We start from the raw sequence: 17020 nt of genomic DNA, 5'->3' as shown, positions 1-17020 counted from the left end.
CCTAGGACACAGTTGAGATAACGGTAAATTACTTGATTAGGGAAGTGAGATACCTAATATAACGATTAATTACCCTAATTAAAAAGTATCTAAGATAACAGTGGACAACCACCCGAATTAGAGAAATTGTCTTAACTATGAACACTGTGGTTGAACCTACGCACCTAAAATATTAGAATTACCCTTTTATCCTTGGTAAGGTAGATATGATAGGGTTGTCCGTTTGTAGGATTCATAGCCATCCTCGCAAACTCACGACAACTATGCATCCTCATCCTGCAAATCTACACCACAAGGGCGTAGACGTCCTACCCGCAACAAGTAGGGTGAGAAATATTCAACATAAGGAATTATACGAACACATGTATAGCATCAAGGTAAACAATACAACATACATGCAAGTATTCTTTATAATCAGGCATATTCATATTAGTTCTCATATAATTTACTAGGTCGATATAACAATCTTCAATCATCATCACAAAATTATAAGCAAGTAGTCACATCATCAAATAATCATCAAGTTGAATACATAACATTCTCACATCCTCGTCATCGTCAAATCATACATTTTCCACATAGTCACACATAATCAATTACACATCTTCCACATAGACTCAAATGTAATGCAATGTTCCTAACTCAAATCTAAATGCATGTGATACCATTTTTGGATATCAGAGGTATGTTTCTTAGTGATCCCTCATCGTCAAATATTTGGGTAACCTGAAATATATTACTAATAAATCCACTCATCGTCAAATACTCGTTGTCAAATAGGACTGACCATGAATGCATGAACATCACATCATGACTCGACAATTAAAATCAACAACATCGTCATATCATCATCGTATCAACATCGTCATATATCCATCATATCACATCGTCATATATTCATCATGTGTATAACACATAACACAACTTCATTCAATTCATGAACAACATCATAGCAATCATTATCCGATACTCATTTAACCTCTTCAAGCATTATAACATGTAACCAAATTATTGCATAATTACTCAGACAATATATAATATTCTCAACATATCATTTCACATCATTAAGTACCTTACATTAATTACTCATCTTGCTAATCATTTCCTAAGTCCATCATTCAATTCATGGTTAAATCACAAGTTCATTATTAGTCATTCTAATCATTAAGTTACTCTCATCATAAGCTTAATTAAATACTCCTATCATGCCAAATTAAACTCCTATTAATCAAGGTTTAAGGGTTTGGGACCTAATCCTTCACCTTGGGTACACTTTAAAAGCATAAAAATAAGGTTTGGCATCACACGGAAAAGTGCACAGTCGTGTGTTTTTCAAACACACACATACAACAAGACAACAGAAAATGCACGGTCTGTGCTTATGGAGAGCACAATTGTGCGTTTTCCCCAAGCAGGGGCAATGCATTTTTTCTGTATTTTTGCCGCAGAAAAACCATCCTTCGACTCCATTTTTCGATCTCAAACACACCAAACTCGACCCAAATCATCATACCCATGTTATCTAATCACTTATACATCAATTTTACCTTAACCAACTTAACCCTACTCATTTTTACCATTAATTAACATAATTCTCAATTGTTCTAATTATCACTTCAAACCCACTTTTAACATGGCAATTCAAACCCCAAACATAGTAACAACAACAACAACATATTCTCTTCTTCGAAATCATCACAACAACATTCACCAATTCAAATTATGATAACACCAACACAACAATTTAGCAACATGTTTCATGAATTTCACCAAATCAAACATGGGACTAAAAAACACAACAACATATTCAAATCATGGATTTATCATCATAACTTCACAAACTCACAAACAATCATATACCCATAATCACAGTAACATATTAGAACACAATTTCATCATGAATTTTATCAATAGAACATGAATTTAACAAGAATCATACAAAACCAAGTCTTTACCCAATTATTTATATAAACCCCAAATGAGAATATAACTCCCCCCTCACCTCTTGTTCTTCAAAGCTAGCCTCCCTTAAGGTTGGGTCACCTTTTCTTCCTTGACTCTTTTAAGTTTCTCATCTACTTCCTCTAACCCTAATTCACAATACACTACAATCTATTTATATTCCTGGGTTGGTTCTCTCAATTCTTAATGGGCTTAGTCTTTATTCTCTCCACAAATAAAACACTACACATTTACTTCATTTAAACCTCCCTTTTACTCGTACACTTCTATTCTCTTAATTCCTCAAAACTCTTATTTTCTAACAACTTCAAAAAAAAATATTCTTCTCTCTGAAATTACTAAAATACCCTAATTCAAAACAATCAACTGATCTATCAATTAAACCCCATCAAATAAACAATTAAAATAATAATAAATTAAAAATTGGGATGTTACAATGTACTTCTAAGATTCATAGATGAGGGAACCTTTAAGATAAATTTAGGAACTCTAATTAATTTTATGCTTCAATTACCTCTTAGAGAGTAAGACCCTACACTACATACTAGGAGCATGTACAAAATTACTTTAGGATTGACGACCCTATAACCGTATAGCGCCTTAATCCACGTGTGAATTTGATGCAACTCAACAGTCGGAGGGGATAAAACCCCACGAACTCATCAATTAAATGGGTAGCATTTAACTAATTCACGAATAGACTGTCTGTTACTTAATTCCAACAAATAAATAGAGGGGATTCGAAGAATCCTAACTATCACCAACATTCTGCAATAAAAAACAAGTTACTTCTAAACTCACGTTCTGAGCAAACATATTAAATTGTTTATTTTCTGTTTTAAAATAAGTAACATGAGTTTCCTAGTTGAAACGACAATCCCAGGATACGATACTCTACTTTGCAGTTTATTACTTGGTAAACAATTTGATACACTGTCCTAGATCTGACCATTAGATCTCTCGGGCGATAACACCTATACATAATCTAAACCATGTCCCTTAGATAGCCAGCCTTACTATGGTCTGACTAAATCAAAAGATCAATTGCGGGACACTAAATCGACGACAAAACATTAAGAAAAGATTTAGACTAAAATTATACTAAGAAAAGATTTAGACTAAAATTATACTGAGAACATAAATCATATGCAATCAACCAAACTAGAAGCATTACATATATTCCTAGCAATTTTACATAAAATACCAACACAAGTGAGAGTTTAGTCACCCATGTGTCGCATTGCTAATATCGAAGAGTTGTTGAATCTTGGAGTTCCAAACTTCCTTGGCCCTCAAATTCCACTCTTTGCCCTCGTCCTCTCTCTAATATGTTTTGGGTTTACAATTGATTGAGTTTACAAATGACTCACACTTATATTCATAGAGTTTCTGATGTTGCAGATTCGCTAAGCGCATAAAATGTGCTTAGCGAATCAAAGTTTCTTCAAAGGAGGAAAAACCCAATTGTTCTTCAGATATTTTTCCTTAACCCGACCTTGCTCGCTAAGCACAACTTTTGTGCTTAGCGAACCGCCTTTGCTCTTCCTTCCATGTGAGGTAACTGCATTTGCTCTCTAAGCACAACTCTTGTGCTCAGCGAATCCACTTTAGCTCGGATCTTCTATGTTTTGGCTCGCTTTCACTTTGCCATGCATGCTATACGAATCGTGGTTCTCTCTACATGTCTTTATGATGCTCTGGTATACTCTATAGAAACATACATAATATCTTTCTGGCATACTATACAAATATAAATGTTAATTGTATCAAACTGGGGGGTTTTTTGTGATTGATTTCATGCAAAACAAGTCGATAAATGCTATGAAAATTAACAATATTTTAACACTTATAAGTTTCCTTTTTTATTTTAATTTTAATATATCCCCCTTTACTGTTTTTTTGGTGGTGGCCGATGTTCGAACCTCGAACCTTGCATATATTATGCATTGTCCTTACCAACAAGCTAAGCTCACAAGGACCCCCTTTACCGTTTAAAATAAAAAGATATATTTAATAATCAAGTTTTTGAATATTCATTTCTATATTAATTAAATATTTAATAATAGACCCACTTCTAAAGTCGGTAGTCAAACAAAAATATTATCGTACACTGTTATTCGTCAAACAATATACTTTTAATAATTTCAAAAAATATAGTGTTTTGACTTTTGACCGTCTTTAAAAAAAGACCAAATACCTCCCCGGGTCCTTTAAGTTTCATGTTTGTTTTAGATAGATTCTTTAAGTTTCTAAGGTTTCACATAAGTCTTTTAAGTTTCGAGTTTGATTCGGATAAGTCCTTTAAATTTCTAAGGTTTCAGATACGTCCTTTAAATTTCGAGTTTGTTTCAGATAGGTCCTTTCTATCATCCTCCGTTAAGTCAAAGTTGATCTGTCTGTTAAGCCAAACTTGAAACAAACTCAAAAACTTAAAGGACCTATCTGAAACCTTAGAAACTTAAAGGACCTATCTGAAACAAACTCGAAACTTAAAGGACCTATCTGAAACCTTAGAAACTTAAAAGACCTATCTGAAACAGACTTGAAACTTAAAGGACCAAGGGAGGTATTTAGCCTTAAAAAAAAATAGCGTTTCGATGATTTATTTTTTGACCAAGTTTTTTGACGTATTTTTTTTCCTTTTTTAATTGTTATAATTTATTTTATTTAATTTTTTTCATCATCACTCCAACTTTTTTTTGAGGGGATTCATCACTCCAACTTTTTATCTATCAAAATTATCAGTATATTATTTATAAAATTATTGTTTTTTTTAACAAACTAAAATGATATATATAAACAGCAATGAATCACCCCGCACAAAGTGTGCGAAAGGTGAAACGACCAAGAGTATTTACAAAGTCAAGGTGCCAAAATTATGAATTATGAAAGCACCGTCAAAACAAGCAAAAACTAGTGGACACCCATACACAAAAGAGGATGTTTCCACCAGTCATGATAACTGTAACTGAAGGACACCTGTTTTGATTTCAACCATAAAAATGAATTCAGCTTGACTTTTTCTAGGAGAATGGAAGAATTAGATGCGGCATTGTTGAAGATGCGGTTATTCCTTTCCTTCCAAATCACCTAAACAGAAGCAAACCAAATTATTCTTAAAAAGAGATGTGTAAATCTAGGCAATCCAGCCATATGTATAAACTGCAAAAAATGACGTCAAAGCTCTCCAGCAAGAACCGATGAAATACCTAACCAATGCAACACAAGTAACCAAAGAGAACTGTACATAAAATTATTGTTTTAAAATTTGAGTTTAAGATTATCAATGTTTTTTATTGCCTTATTTTCTTCTGTAAATTATTGTGATATCATCTATGAATTATCCCCCCCCCCCCCGAATTTTTTTTTTTTAGATTTACACTTTTTTAGTGTTAATAGAATTCTTCGTTATTTCTTACATGATGTTTAGAGTTTATTGTGTAAGAGATATTTTTTTTTGGTAGTGCATTGCGTAAGAGATTAATATAACATTCAACGTAAGTTCTAATAGTATTTGATTTTAATATATATTTTCAATGATATTATTTTTCAATTGATTTAATAATTTTTTTAAATATTTTACAAATTCATACTTTATGAATATTTTCACAGTAATACTTCATGATTATTAATCATTCATGGCGTCTACCAGTTGGACTAGCATATACGATAAACAATCAAGATCAAACCATATCTGATAAGAATGGCACTTTTATATGCATGGAGTTCAAGCTTATGAATTAAGTTGAACATAGGAAGAGAAATTTTATTAATGATCAAATAGCTGAGAAATGCATCGACGAAGATCTATCCATGAACATTAATAATGTAACTACAAAAAATAACATCTATAAATTAGGGGCACTTAGGTCCTCCTTCCTTAGTTTTCAAGTTATTATAGCATGGACATTCTTCTTTGTTACCATATGTTCCTGATGGGACACATAAACACTTTGCACAACAGTAGTTGCAATAAGTTAGACATGCCTTCTTGTACATAGTTGCTGAACAACGAACATCACATGCAGCCGCACATTCTGAAAAAAATAAAAAAATCATGATATAAATGGTGAACAATGTTCTTGACCAAAAAGAAAATTGTGAACAATGTTCTGCTTCATGTATGATTGCAAAAATAACTGTTTTTTTTTTTTTTTTAACAAATAATAGTTGGAATTAGTACCTTCAGGTTTAAGAGATCCTTCCCCACCGGCCTGTAGATTTTTTTTTTATTAGAAATAGAAAAAAAATGTTAATATACGAGAATGTTTTAACGGGAAACAAAAAATAACAAATATGCAACTTTTGGGCTATATGAGAATGAATCACTCACATAGACATCTTGAATCACAAAAGAAGTGACAAGCATGAAAAGAAATGCGCAAACAAGTTTAGCCATAGCAATTTGGTTGGTCTTTTACCCTCACTCTGTTTTGTACATTGTTTCTCCTTAGGATTGAGAGTTATATAGGTTCAAGTAATAACACAATACAATTAATCTAATCAACTTTACTTTAGTCAAAAAAAAATTAATCTAATCAACTTTCAATTTTTTTAATGCTATATCTTTTTTTTGACTGGTTTTAATGCTCTATGTTGAAAACTAGAAGTCAAAAATATACAAAATATTATATAAATAGTATTTTTTTTTTTGGGAAAGAATAAAAAGTAAAAAAGTAGTCCTCAATAGTTATTTTTTTCCCCGAGTTCTTTTGGAAAAATAACCGAAATTAAGAAAATTGAAAGAGATAATAAATTTGTTTGTAATTGTTATTGTTTTTACAATGTCATCCCTTAAGAGAGAGGGTTAATGTATGTTCTCAACATAGTATTTAATGCTGATTGAAGAAAAAGATATAAAATAATTAGGGGTGTATTGGTAAAAAATTAATTAATGTAATTGAAAATATTAAAGGGGTTTTATAAAAAGAAACATTTTTTTCTTTCTCAAAAGGGTCTGATATTTAAGGATATAAAACCGCTCTCTTCTGAGCACAAAGTGTATCAAAGAAGAGAGCAAAAATGACAGTATCAACAAAATTACATGAAGCAAAGTAACTAAGAGGAAAAAACATAAATTAGCCAATTCCCTAACCCAACACAGGGCTACGCTATCAACTATGATTGTTAAAATAAACAAACATGATTTTGGTTCAAATGTAAAAAATGCTGAAATTGCGAGTTTGAACGTCGTGATTCGAAGGACTTTATCATTTTTAATTTGAAATTTTAAACCAAATTTCATCGCATTTTTACATTAGTGAATGTTAGTAAACCAAATCATTTGCCTTGTGCAACCCCCCAATTTTAATACATCCTTTACATTAACGATTTTATCGAGTAGAAGTTAATAACAGTTCTCGTAGATATAAACTTAATTTTTATTACTTCGATAGTTTTTAGTACACTTGCTAAATATCTATTATGTTTTTGGCGTCGCTGTCAGAGGCTATTGAATTATTTCAACAAGGCAACATCATTGATTTAAAGGATTTTTGTCAATTTAATTTTATAAAGAAACTTTCGAAAAAATATTTTGTTTAGCTTCTTATTTGGATTTTGTATTATGTGGTGCTACTAAGGTATTCTTTTGCTATTTATGTGAGGTAGAGTTCAATCTAAGGAATTGCTGCACAATCCTAAGATCGAGAAAACCACAAGAGTTAATGGGAAATTAGTCCGTTTAGCCCGGTCAGCTGAAGGTATACCTAGAGCACCACAAAATTCGCCTTATCCAACTGAAACTGAACCTATCACCGAGGAAGATAACCCACCACCACCACCTTATAGACCTATGATGGGTGACTATGGGTTGACTACTAACCATGATCGACTTAGTCATATCTTCCAACCTCTCAACCCTGTAGTTTTTGACATCAAAGCATATGTCTAATTAATAAGGGTTGAAATAAAACCAATATGAAGGAAGAGATGCCCAATGCATGCCCTCGTGAGCACCTAAGTATGTTCTATGAAACTTGCCAATACTATGTGCCACCAACCAATGTCACTGAGGACCAAAAGAAACTTAGACAGTTTGCTTTTACATTAATAGGGAGAGCCAAGGAATGGTTATTGTCTCTACCAAGTGGAACCATACAGACTTGTGAGGAGTTATAACTTAAGTTTCTTCAAGAGGTTTTTCCTATGTCAAAGTATTTGGGAGAAAAGACATGAGCTCACAAATTTTATGCAAGGTAACGGTGAGTCTCTCTATGATGTTTGGGAGAGGTTCAAACTGTTACTATAAAGATGTCCAACCCATGACTTGGGTGAAAAAACGCAGTTGCAAATATTTACCAAAGGTTTACGGCCTAACCAATGAATGCTCTTAAATGCATCAGCTGGGGATAGTATGAGAGTGAAAACAGACCTAGAGGTTCAAACCTTGATTGAGAACATAGCTCAAAATGAGTATCGTGCCGAGACCGAACGAGGCAAGAGAGGGGTATTTGGTGGAAGTGAAAATAGTGCTATCTTGGCCAACCAAAAGTTGATGAGTAAACAAATATAGAGGAAATTTCGACACAGGTACAAGCTACTGTATTGGCCCTAAGACGCTCATGAATGAAGTTGAATTTATTTTCTCAATTTTCCTTACTTTCTGCCGTTTATGTCTTTTATACATAACTCTTCAATTTGATTGATACTGCAACCTAGACGAAGTGTGGTCAGTTTGAAAAAATGCCACCAGAGGAAAGTGTGGTCATAGGAACGGCAACAAGAAGAAAAGTAAAAAGGGGTATTTATCAGAATTTTTGGAGCTTGAAAATGGTGCCAATTACGGGGTCATAGGAACGTATAATTAATTATAAGGGTTTTTGTGCTATCTCTAGATCCACATGAAACTTCCTTTTCTTAAGAAAATTTGTTGATAAACTATACATTTCTAGTAATGCGTCAGTATGTTTGAATGTTTCATAACTTATTATACTATCATATATTTCATTTTGCGATCAATTTATTCTTCAGTAAATAGATATATTCAAGTATCCCTTTAAGGCTACTTCTACTCGATAGGCTTCCTACTCGTAAAAAAAAACATTTTGATCCAGCCTAATCACACAATAACAACTCGGATGATGTACTTTTGACATGTAAATCTCAAAGGCATTTAGGATGGGTGGAAGGGTTGAATTCTTTGTCTTGGAAAGAGAAATTTGATACCTTGTGGCTCCAACCAAAGGTGTTGCACTCGATATGGTGCTTACTTTCTGGTATATATGTATCTCGGGTCTATTCAAAAACTTGTCATTGATTGTGATATTTGATGTGATATGAAATGCTCTAGTTTCATTTCCAGCCAGCTTCTCAACCTCCTTAAAGTGCAAGTAGTAGTAGTATTGCTCATTTACATTATCTGCATTCCATTGAATTTGTAAAGGGGCACTGGCATTTACTGTTGCAACAGCAGTGCTCATAACAATTTCAGGTGGACTATATTCATTCTGAAATAGATCATTGATGTTAAATGAGGTGCTTAATTGTCTCCAATCACTGGATAATTCACAAGGCGACCAGATGCGGTCATAAACATCATCTTTGTACCTGTTGTTTGTACATGGCCAATAAAATTGTCAGTAATTGACTTTGTTGTTATTTATTTATATAAATATTGAAGTTAGCTTATTAATATGCTGACTACATCTTACCTGTATTCTCTGTTTGTGATGGAACCTAAATCACATCTCTTGAAGAGTGATAATACTAAATCAGGTGAGTACGTGACATAATTAGAATTTGTCAAAGTCCTCAATTCTAAAACTGAAATGAATGGAGTCCCTTTGCCTGTGTTAACGAGACATGGTTGTATGTGATCTTGTGTGGAGTGTATATGATCTCCTTGAGTGTGATGCTTGATACATTAGTGAACTTCACTGTATCCCAAACATTAGCTCCAAAATGAAGATCAAATTGTGGTGGCTTATTTAGATTATCATAGTTTCCATAATAGAAAGAAGCTCTGATTAAATATTTAGTACCGCTTGTTACATTTATTCTGTAACAGTTTCTCACTCCACTAGGAAAGCTCCTCACATGTTGTAGTTCCTGTGGAATAATAGGTGGCGGTGCTATCCTCCTATTTACACCAGTATGTATGAATTTGGCATCTGAAATGTAATTTACGCCTGTGCGCAACCCAGAATATTTCACATCTTCATGTTGACCACATTCTAAGCTAATGAATCCTGGTACATATAAATTGAGGAACAAATTAAGATAACTTCAGCTACAAAAATAATTATTAGTGACAACTATGTGACATAAAGCAGGTATAGATAAATTCATAAACAAATCTGATTGATCCTGAGCTTGTATCAAAGCCAAAATAGTAAGGAAACCAAGCAATACAGTAAGAAAATGGGGTAACATTATCATCATCCTTGTATAAATGCTAATGCAAGGAAGCATTTATACACAACGCTGTCAAATTTTCTATTTATTAGTTATTTACTTCAGATTCCATTCCTTGGAGTTAATCTCATTAGAGACACAACCATCATTCAAAAAACCGAGTTCGATTTCTAAAAGAAAAAAAAAAAAATATTATTGGTCAGACTTTACTTATCTTCAGGCTAAACTCGAGTTACTAGGATACATTTCCTCAACAAACCGGAGGATTAACAAAACAAATATTAAAAACTATATACATTATTTTGACATTTTGGATTCATTCATTAAATGATGTATGTGACCTATAATAAAGACTATATACATTATTAATTGAATTAATCTAAAATGTAGATTTTTGCTTATAATAGTGATTGGATGATGTACTTTTTAAGAATTCCAAAAGAAGAAATTACTTTATAAAAAAGTCAAATATTTTTATTTTCAATACATTGATTACACATATTTTCATAAAAAATTACCATTTAAACGTCTTAAAGAGTGCCCCGGCGGCACTCGTTAACATTTTCCTTTGTTTTAATACATCCCCTTTGCCATTAATTTAAAATAAAAATATATTTAATTATCAAAATTTTGAATATTCATTTCTATATTATTTAAATATTTAATAATAGACATATTTCTAAAGTAGCTAGTCAAACAAAAATATTATCGTACCCTATTATTCGTCAAACAATATTCCTAATTAATTTGGAAGAAATGAAGAATTTACGGTGATATCATCTATGAATTATTCCCCCTAAAAGAAATCATCTATATGAATTATTTTGGGATTTAGGGTTTTTGAGTGTGAATTGAATTAATCGTTATTTCTTACATAATATTTAAAGTTTATTGTGTAAAAAAATCAATATAACATTCAACATAAGTTTTAATAGTTATTTGATTTTAATGTATATTAGAGCTTATGAATAACTTGAACATAGGAAGAGAAATTTTATTAATGATCAAATAGCTGAGAAATGCATCGACGAAGATCTATGCATGAACAATAATGTGACTACACTACAGAATATAAATTAGGGGCACTTGGGTCCTCCATTCTTATTTTTCCAGTTATTATAGCATGGACATTCTTCCTTGTGACCATATGTTCCTGATGGGACACATAAACACTTTGCACAACAGAGGTTGCAATAGGTTAGACATGCCTTCTTGTACATAGTTGCTGAACAACGATAAGCACATTTAGGCGCACATTCTGAAAAAAATAAAAATACCATGATATGAATGGTGAACAATGTTCTGCTTCATGTATGATTGCAAAAAACAATTGTTTTTCAAAAAAATAGTAGTTAGAATTAGTACCTTCAGGTTTAAGAGATCCTTCCCCACCGGCCTGTAGAATTTTTTTTAATTAAGATTAGAAAAAAATGTTAATAATATATGAGAATGTTTAAGGGGAAACAAAAAAAAAATGAAACTCTTGGGTTTATTTGAAGGCCATTCAAATAGAGAGAATGAATCACTCACATAGACATCTTGAATCACAAAAGAAGTGACAAGCATGAAAAGAAATGCACAAACAAGTTTAGCCATAGCAATTTAGTTTTTTTACCCTCTCTCGTTTTGTACATTGTTTCTCCTTAGGATTGAGAGTTATATAGGTTCAAGTAATAACACAATACAATTAATCTAATCAACTTTCAATTTTTTTAATGCTTTATTTTTTTGACTGGTTTTAATGCTCTATGTTGAAAAAAATAAAAGTCAAAAATATATATAATATTATATAAATTGTATTTTTTTTTGGAAATAATAAAAAGTAAAAAAAGTACTAGTCCATAAGTTTTAGTTATTTTTTATTCTAAAGAAGCCAAAAAGAATTACATAATTATCAAACCACACTTTTCTCAACACAAGGTGTATCAGAGAAGTGAACATATCAACAATATTACAGGAAGCAAAGTAACTAAAAGGAAAAACAGAAATTAGTCAATGCTCAAACATAACAAGGCTAAGCCACCAACTATGATAGTTAAATTGCACAAACATGATTCTAGGTCAAATGTCAAAAATGTTGAAATTGCGAGGTTGAGCGCTTTGATCGGGGTTCGAACCCCGACCCCTTCACTTGTGTGTCCTATATAAATTGTAATAATTTTAAAAAAACTATAGAATAAAAAATAGACTATTTTAATGAAGGATTTAATTGTATTTAATTTAACATTCATAATATGTTGATGTTTTCTTTCAACAATAAAATTCTATTGAGGGGTTGCAACACATGATGTCTGGTGTATGATGCCTAAAGTTTCATAGAAAGAAGGACAACTGAATTCTGCACCATTATCAGACCTTATAATTTGGATAGTGAGGTTAAATTGAGTTTGAACTAATTTGATGAAATTATGTAACAATTTTCTAGCCTCAGACTTAGATTGCATTAATGATAGACCCAAGTATGTCTAGTATAATCATCAACAATGGTAAGAAAGTATGAATAGCCATGTATAGATGTAATAGCAAGGGGTCCCCAAATATCAACATTGATCATATCAAAAGCATTATGAGTATGAGTAGTGATAGAAGGAAAAGGTAAATTTTGTGTTTGGCAAGATGACAAAAATCACACACTTTATGATATATCCTCAAAGAGGTCAGATCCTGAATTGTACAAGATTGAGAGGAGAAAATAATCTTGTAAGTAGCATTATTAAGAAGTTTAGAAATTGAAATAATGCTACAAGTAAATTCAGGAATATATGAAACATTGGATAGCTGAACGCCAGATGGAAAAACAACTGAACCAACAAATTTTGCAAGAATAATAGAACCATTAGGTAAACTGACATTTATAGGAGAAGTTTTATGAATTGATTAAAAACAATACAGAAAGGGAGTAACATGATTAGTTGCACTAGTATCAATGATCCAAGTGCAAATAGAAGGTACAATATTACCTGTGAGCTTAGGAAGCTGTGGATGACTCACCAACAAAAGAAGAAAAATGGCTAATATGATGATCTTTGGGTTGAATCTGTGATGTATTTAGTTGCTTCAATAGGAAATGCAACCACAAGAATATTTGGTAATACAATAACATTCTTCAATAGGACGTAAATCTTGCAAATCATCCCAAAGAGACTTGAGGGCAGTATAGAAATCAGAAATAGAACACTCACCTTGTTTGATTGAGTGTAATTTTTGAAGAAAATCAGAGAGACAAAAATGATCACCTTTGGTGAATCTTTCTTTCAAATCATCCCAAAGAGTTTTGGCGTTATCAATGTAAACAACACTAAAAGCAATAGCAGGAGAAAGAGTGCGATTAATCCAAGAAACTACCATACTATTCCAGTGTTCCCATGAATCGAAATTCGCATTATTTTCTGGAGGCATAGGAAGTTTTCCATTAATGAACTTCAGCTTGTTCTTTTCAAGAAGAGCGCGTTTAAGAGATTTGCTCCAGGATTGATAATTGTTTCCTATAAGAGGAGGAGAAACAAGAATAGTTCCTGGGTTTTCACCAGGGTGTCAGTAATAAGGAGAAGTAGCAAGGGAACAAGAATCACCATTGGTGAGGTTCTGTGAAAGGGATGTAGAACTAGTGTGATCTTCGATGAATGAAAAAGGAAAAGAAAAAGGATGAAGAAAAAGATTATTCACTGATACCATATAGAGAACTTCAATAACATTGAAGAAAAGTGAATTGGCATTGAGAAAATCAAAATTGAGTTACAACAGTAGAAGTACTTGTATGTATATACAAGTTATGGTACTGAAATTTAAAAATATGCCTTAAAATTTAAAAATATGAATGCTCAAATGAACTTAAATTAGGTTTTTTAGCTTGTATTTTCAATTGGCATTTCAATATTGTTGAAAAATAAATAATTTTTTTTTATTATGGCCTTATGTTCAAAACTTTGAAAGAATATTATTGATTCATTTCTTGCTTTCACAAAAGAAATAGTAAGAATATAGGTTTATTGTCAAGGCTATGGTTGCAATTGATCTTTGAGAAATAATTGAGTGGAATTAAATCATTTTATACATAAATGAGTGGTCTTGTGAGTTGAGTGCCCGAAATTCTTAAGGACTTATAACTTAGGGAACCTATGATTCTTACTTGGAACTTAGGTTGATAATCCCTTGTAATTTTAAACTTTCCCAATTCTTGCACATACACTAGAATTTTTGTTCTCAATGTTTTGTTCTTAAGGACTTATAACTTAGGGAACCTATGATTCTTACTTGGAACTTAGGTTGATAATCCCTTGTAATTTTAAACTTTCCCAATTCTTGCACATACACTAGAATTTTTGTTCTCAATGTTAACGCATGTTTGTTATAATTCTTCCTACCTAAGGAAATTTCTTGAGGACAGACAATGGTTTAAGCATGAGAGAGTTTTATAATATGATATTTTACCTATTTATATATTAAGTTTTATTAAATAAATCAGTATTTTTGTTATTGATATTAGATGCATTTTACTACTTTTTGCTTTATTCCAATAAATAGGATAAATCAAGGGAATATGGAAAATGGTAGAAATATGATATGATAGAACAACTCCAATTGTTGAAGTCTTGTTGAACAAGCATGATATTATATATGGGAAGTATTCTTCAATGCAATGATGGTGGAAAATCAAAGCCAAACACTTCAGATGTGTTGCCATAGTTCTCAAAATCTTAACCATTAAAAGAAGATGGAAAAGCACAAGCACTAAAAGTCGAGGTTGTTTTGGCCACCCCTAGCTCCAGGTTACGACCATAACAACCTGTATTCTTCAATTTTGTTGTTAAACTTCTATGTGTGAGTATATGTTGCCAAGAATACTTTGGTTTTGATGATTGACAAAAGAAGTCGTAGAAGAACAACGATGCAAAAAGCGGAAAAGAAATTTAAGCTATTAAGTTTTGGGCTTTGGTTTTTATTCCTTTTTGGATTTTTATGTGAGTAGTAGAAAAAGCTCATCACATGAAAATAAATCACACACTCACAATGATTTTCATTTAAATGTGCTCTTGCATACAATTATTTTGACTAGAAAAAATAATTTTAAAAATTGCATAATTAATCTTTACCTTGAAACAATTTTTAGCATGCAATTGATCTGGTCTCTAATTTAAGAATTGTTTGCCTCTAATGACTTATTCCTTTAAAATAGAAGTTAGCCATGTTTTAAATTGAGCTAAATTGCTTTTAATTATGTGATCAATTGATTTTCCAAAGGCTAGTTTTTGCTTTTATACTGGCCCAACGGCTATTTTTAATTTATACATGCTCCTCACTCTCATCTTTCATTCTAAATAGGAGACTTTTATTAGCTTTTCAAATAACAACTCATATTTGCACTCAACATTGTTAAAAATTATTACTATTACACTCATTATTTTTACGGTTGGTAATTTAATTTCTTAAGAGCTCTTTTATATTACATAGTTATTTTGTAGTATTTGTGTTTCAATTTGTTATATCTACATATTTGGTGTGATATTTTAATTATTGTATTTCTATTTTGTATTGGGTGTGATCCCAAGGTTTCAAGAGAGATTATATCTCTTGGTCTTAGAGACTCTTCTACAAAGGATAAATTTGTTTGGAGAATGCTTGATGTTTATTAAAAGTTACTAGCTTATCATGTTTAAAAGTTTGGTTAGTGAAAATCTCAAGGGACTTTTCCTTGAAGACTAGACATAAGCCTTGTTGTTTTGTGTCGAACTAGGATAAATTTCCCTGTGTCTTTTCTCTCATCCCGTCATCTCTTTTACTTTATTTGTTATTTATTTTACATCATGCATGATCACATCTAAATTTTTTATATTTATTTAGACTTTTTATAACCACTTTTTTTAAGTGCTTATTTTTAAAATGTTTTAAAGAACACAAACCACCCCGTGTATATGAAGTCACTTATTCAACACTATGAACTTGAATGGTCTTGTGTAATTTCCTCGATTAAGGATTGTAATTGCTAATGATGCATGAATTCAGAGCCTTATATGTCTTGCATACTTTGTTTTTGGTAACCACTTTAGCATTGTAAACCATATCAAACCGTAGTAATTTGTATGTGATTTTAATAAAAGTTCTTTGTTTATTTTCTTGTTTTGTTCTTATTTTAGTAACATGCTCATCATTATCATGAGCAGAGCCGTTCCTATGAAACCAGAGACTCAGCTCTCATAGTAAAAATATGTCCTTAATAAAAAAATGCACAATTTTTTTTAAAAGATCAATCTTCTATTTAAATTGAAAATAACACTCGTATAATGATTTTTTTTTGAAAACTCGGTATCCGAACCAAGAATCGACTAATCCGAGGAGACCAATCCCACCGCCCTCTTGCGGAGGCCCCGTTTAAAGCCAGAGCAAGCTCTGTATGGACTTAGCCCACCGAAATTGACACCAGAGGGAATCAAACCTGAGACCTTTCGAGGAGCAAACTCCAAGATCCCAAGCCAACCACTAACACTCGTATAATGATTATTAGCCATCAAAATCAAAATTAGCAATTATTTTTGCTAAGGATTTGTTTTTTTTACTTAGAAATAGAAACATGGAACATGATTTTTTACTTAGAAATTGAAACATGAAACATGTTTATTTTTCTTTCTTTGAGTGGAAGTGGGGATATTGAGCAATAATTTTTTTCTTGAGACCCATCAATCTGGGAGGCTCATCATATCTCAAT

The 17020-nt window shown here is 31.8% G+C and overlaps 2 protein-coding genes and 1 pseudogene across 3 annotated transcripts; all 3 read right to left on the bottom strand.

The window, feature by feature from the left end:
* Nucleotides 1–5555: 5555 nt before the first annotated feature.
* On the bottom strand, nt 5556–6423 carry LOC146921257 (gibberellin-regulated protein 12-like). The gene is made up of 3 exons (XM_085710766.1): nt 6296–6423; nt 6146–6176; nt 5556–5999 (listed from the first exon to the last, which is right to left on the bottom strand). Exons 1-3 carry the CDS (start codon nt 6359–6361, stop codon nt 5818–5820), a joined length of 279 nt encoding a protein of 92 aa, XP_085566892.1. The 5' UTR covers nt 6362–6423; the 3' UTR covers nt 5556–5817.
* A 2324-nt stretch (nt 6424–8747) lies between these two features.
* Nucleotides 8748–10335, bottom strand: LOC146921256 (putative LRR receptor-like serine/threonine-protein kinase At1g05700; annotated as a pseudogene). Its single transcript, XR_015011116.1, has 3 exons — nt 10305–10335; nt 9615–10151; nt 8748–9510 (listed from the first exon to the last, which is right to left on the bottom strand). The product of XR_015011116.1 is annotated as a putative LRR receptor-like serine/threonine-protein kinase At1g05700 (transcript).
* A 934-nt stretch (nt 10336–11269) lies between these two features.
* LOC146921255 (gibberellin-regulated protein 12-like) lies at nt 11270–11960 on the bottom strand. The gene is made up of 3 exons (XM_085710767.1): nt 11848–11960; nt 11683–11713; nt 11270–11575 (listed from the first exon to the last, which is right to left on the bottom strand). The coding sequence occupies exons 1-3, from the start codon at nt 11911–11913 to the stop codon at nt 11394–11396; spliced, it is 279 nt and encodes a 92-aa protein (XP_085566893.1). The 5' UTR covers nt 11914–11960; the 3' UTR covers nt 11270–11393.
* Nucleotides 11961–17020: the final 5060 nt, after the last annotated feature.

This window comes from Medicago sativa, chromosome 5, assembly GCF_051527215.1.
Source record: "Medicago sativa cultivar Bolivia chromosome 5, Bolivia_mono, whole genome shotgun sequence".
Lineage (NCBI taxonomy): Eukaryota > Viridiplantae > Streptophyta > Magnoliopsida > Fabales > Fabaceae > Medicago > Medicago sativa.
Note: the sequence above shows the minus strand (reverse complement) of the source record. Positions and strands in the feature narration are given on the sequence as shown.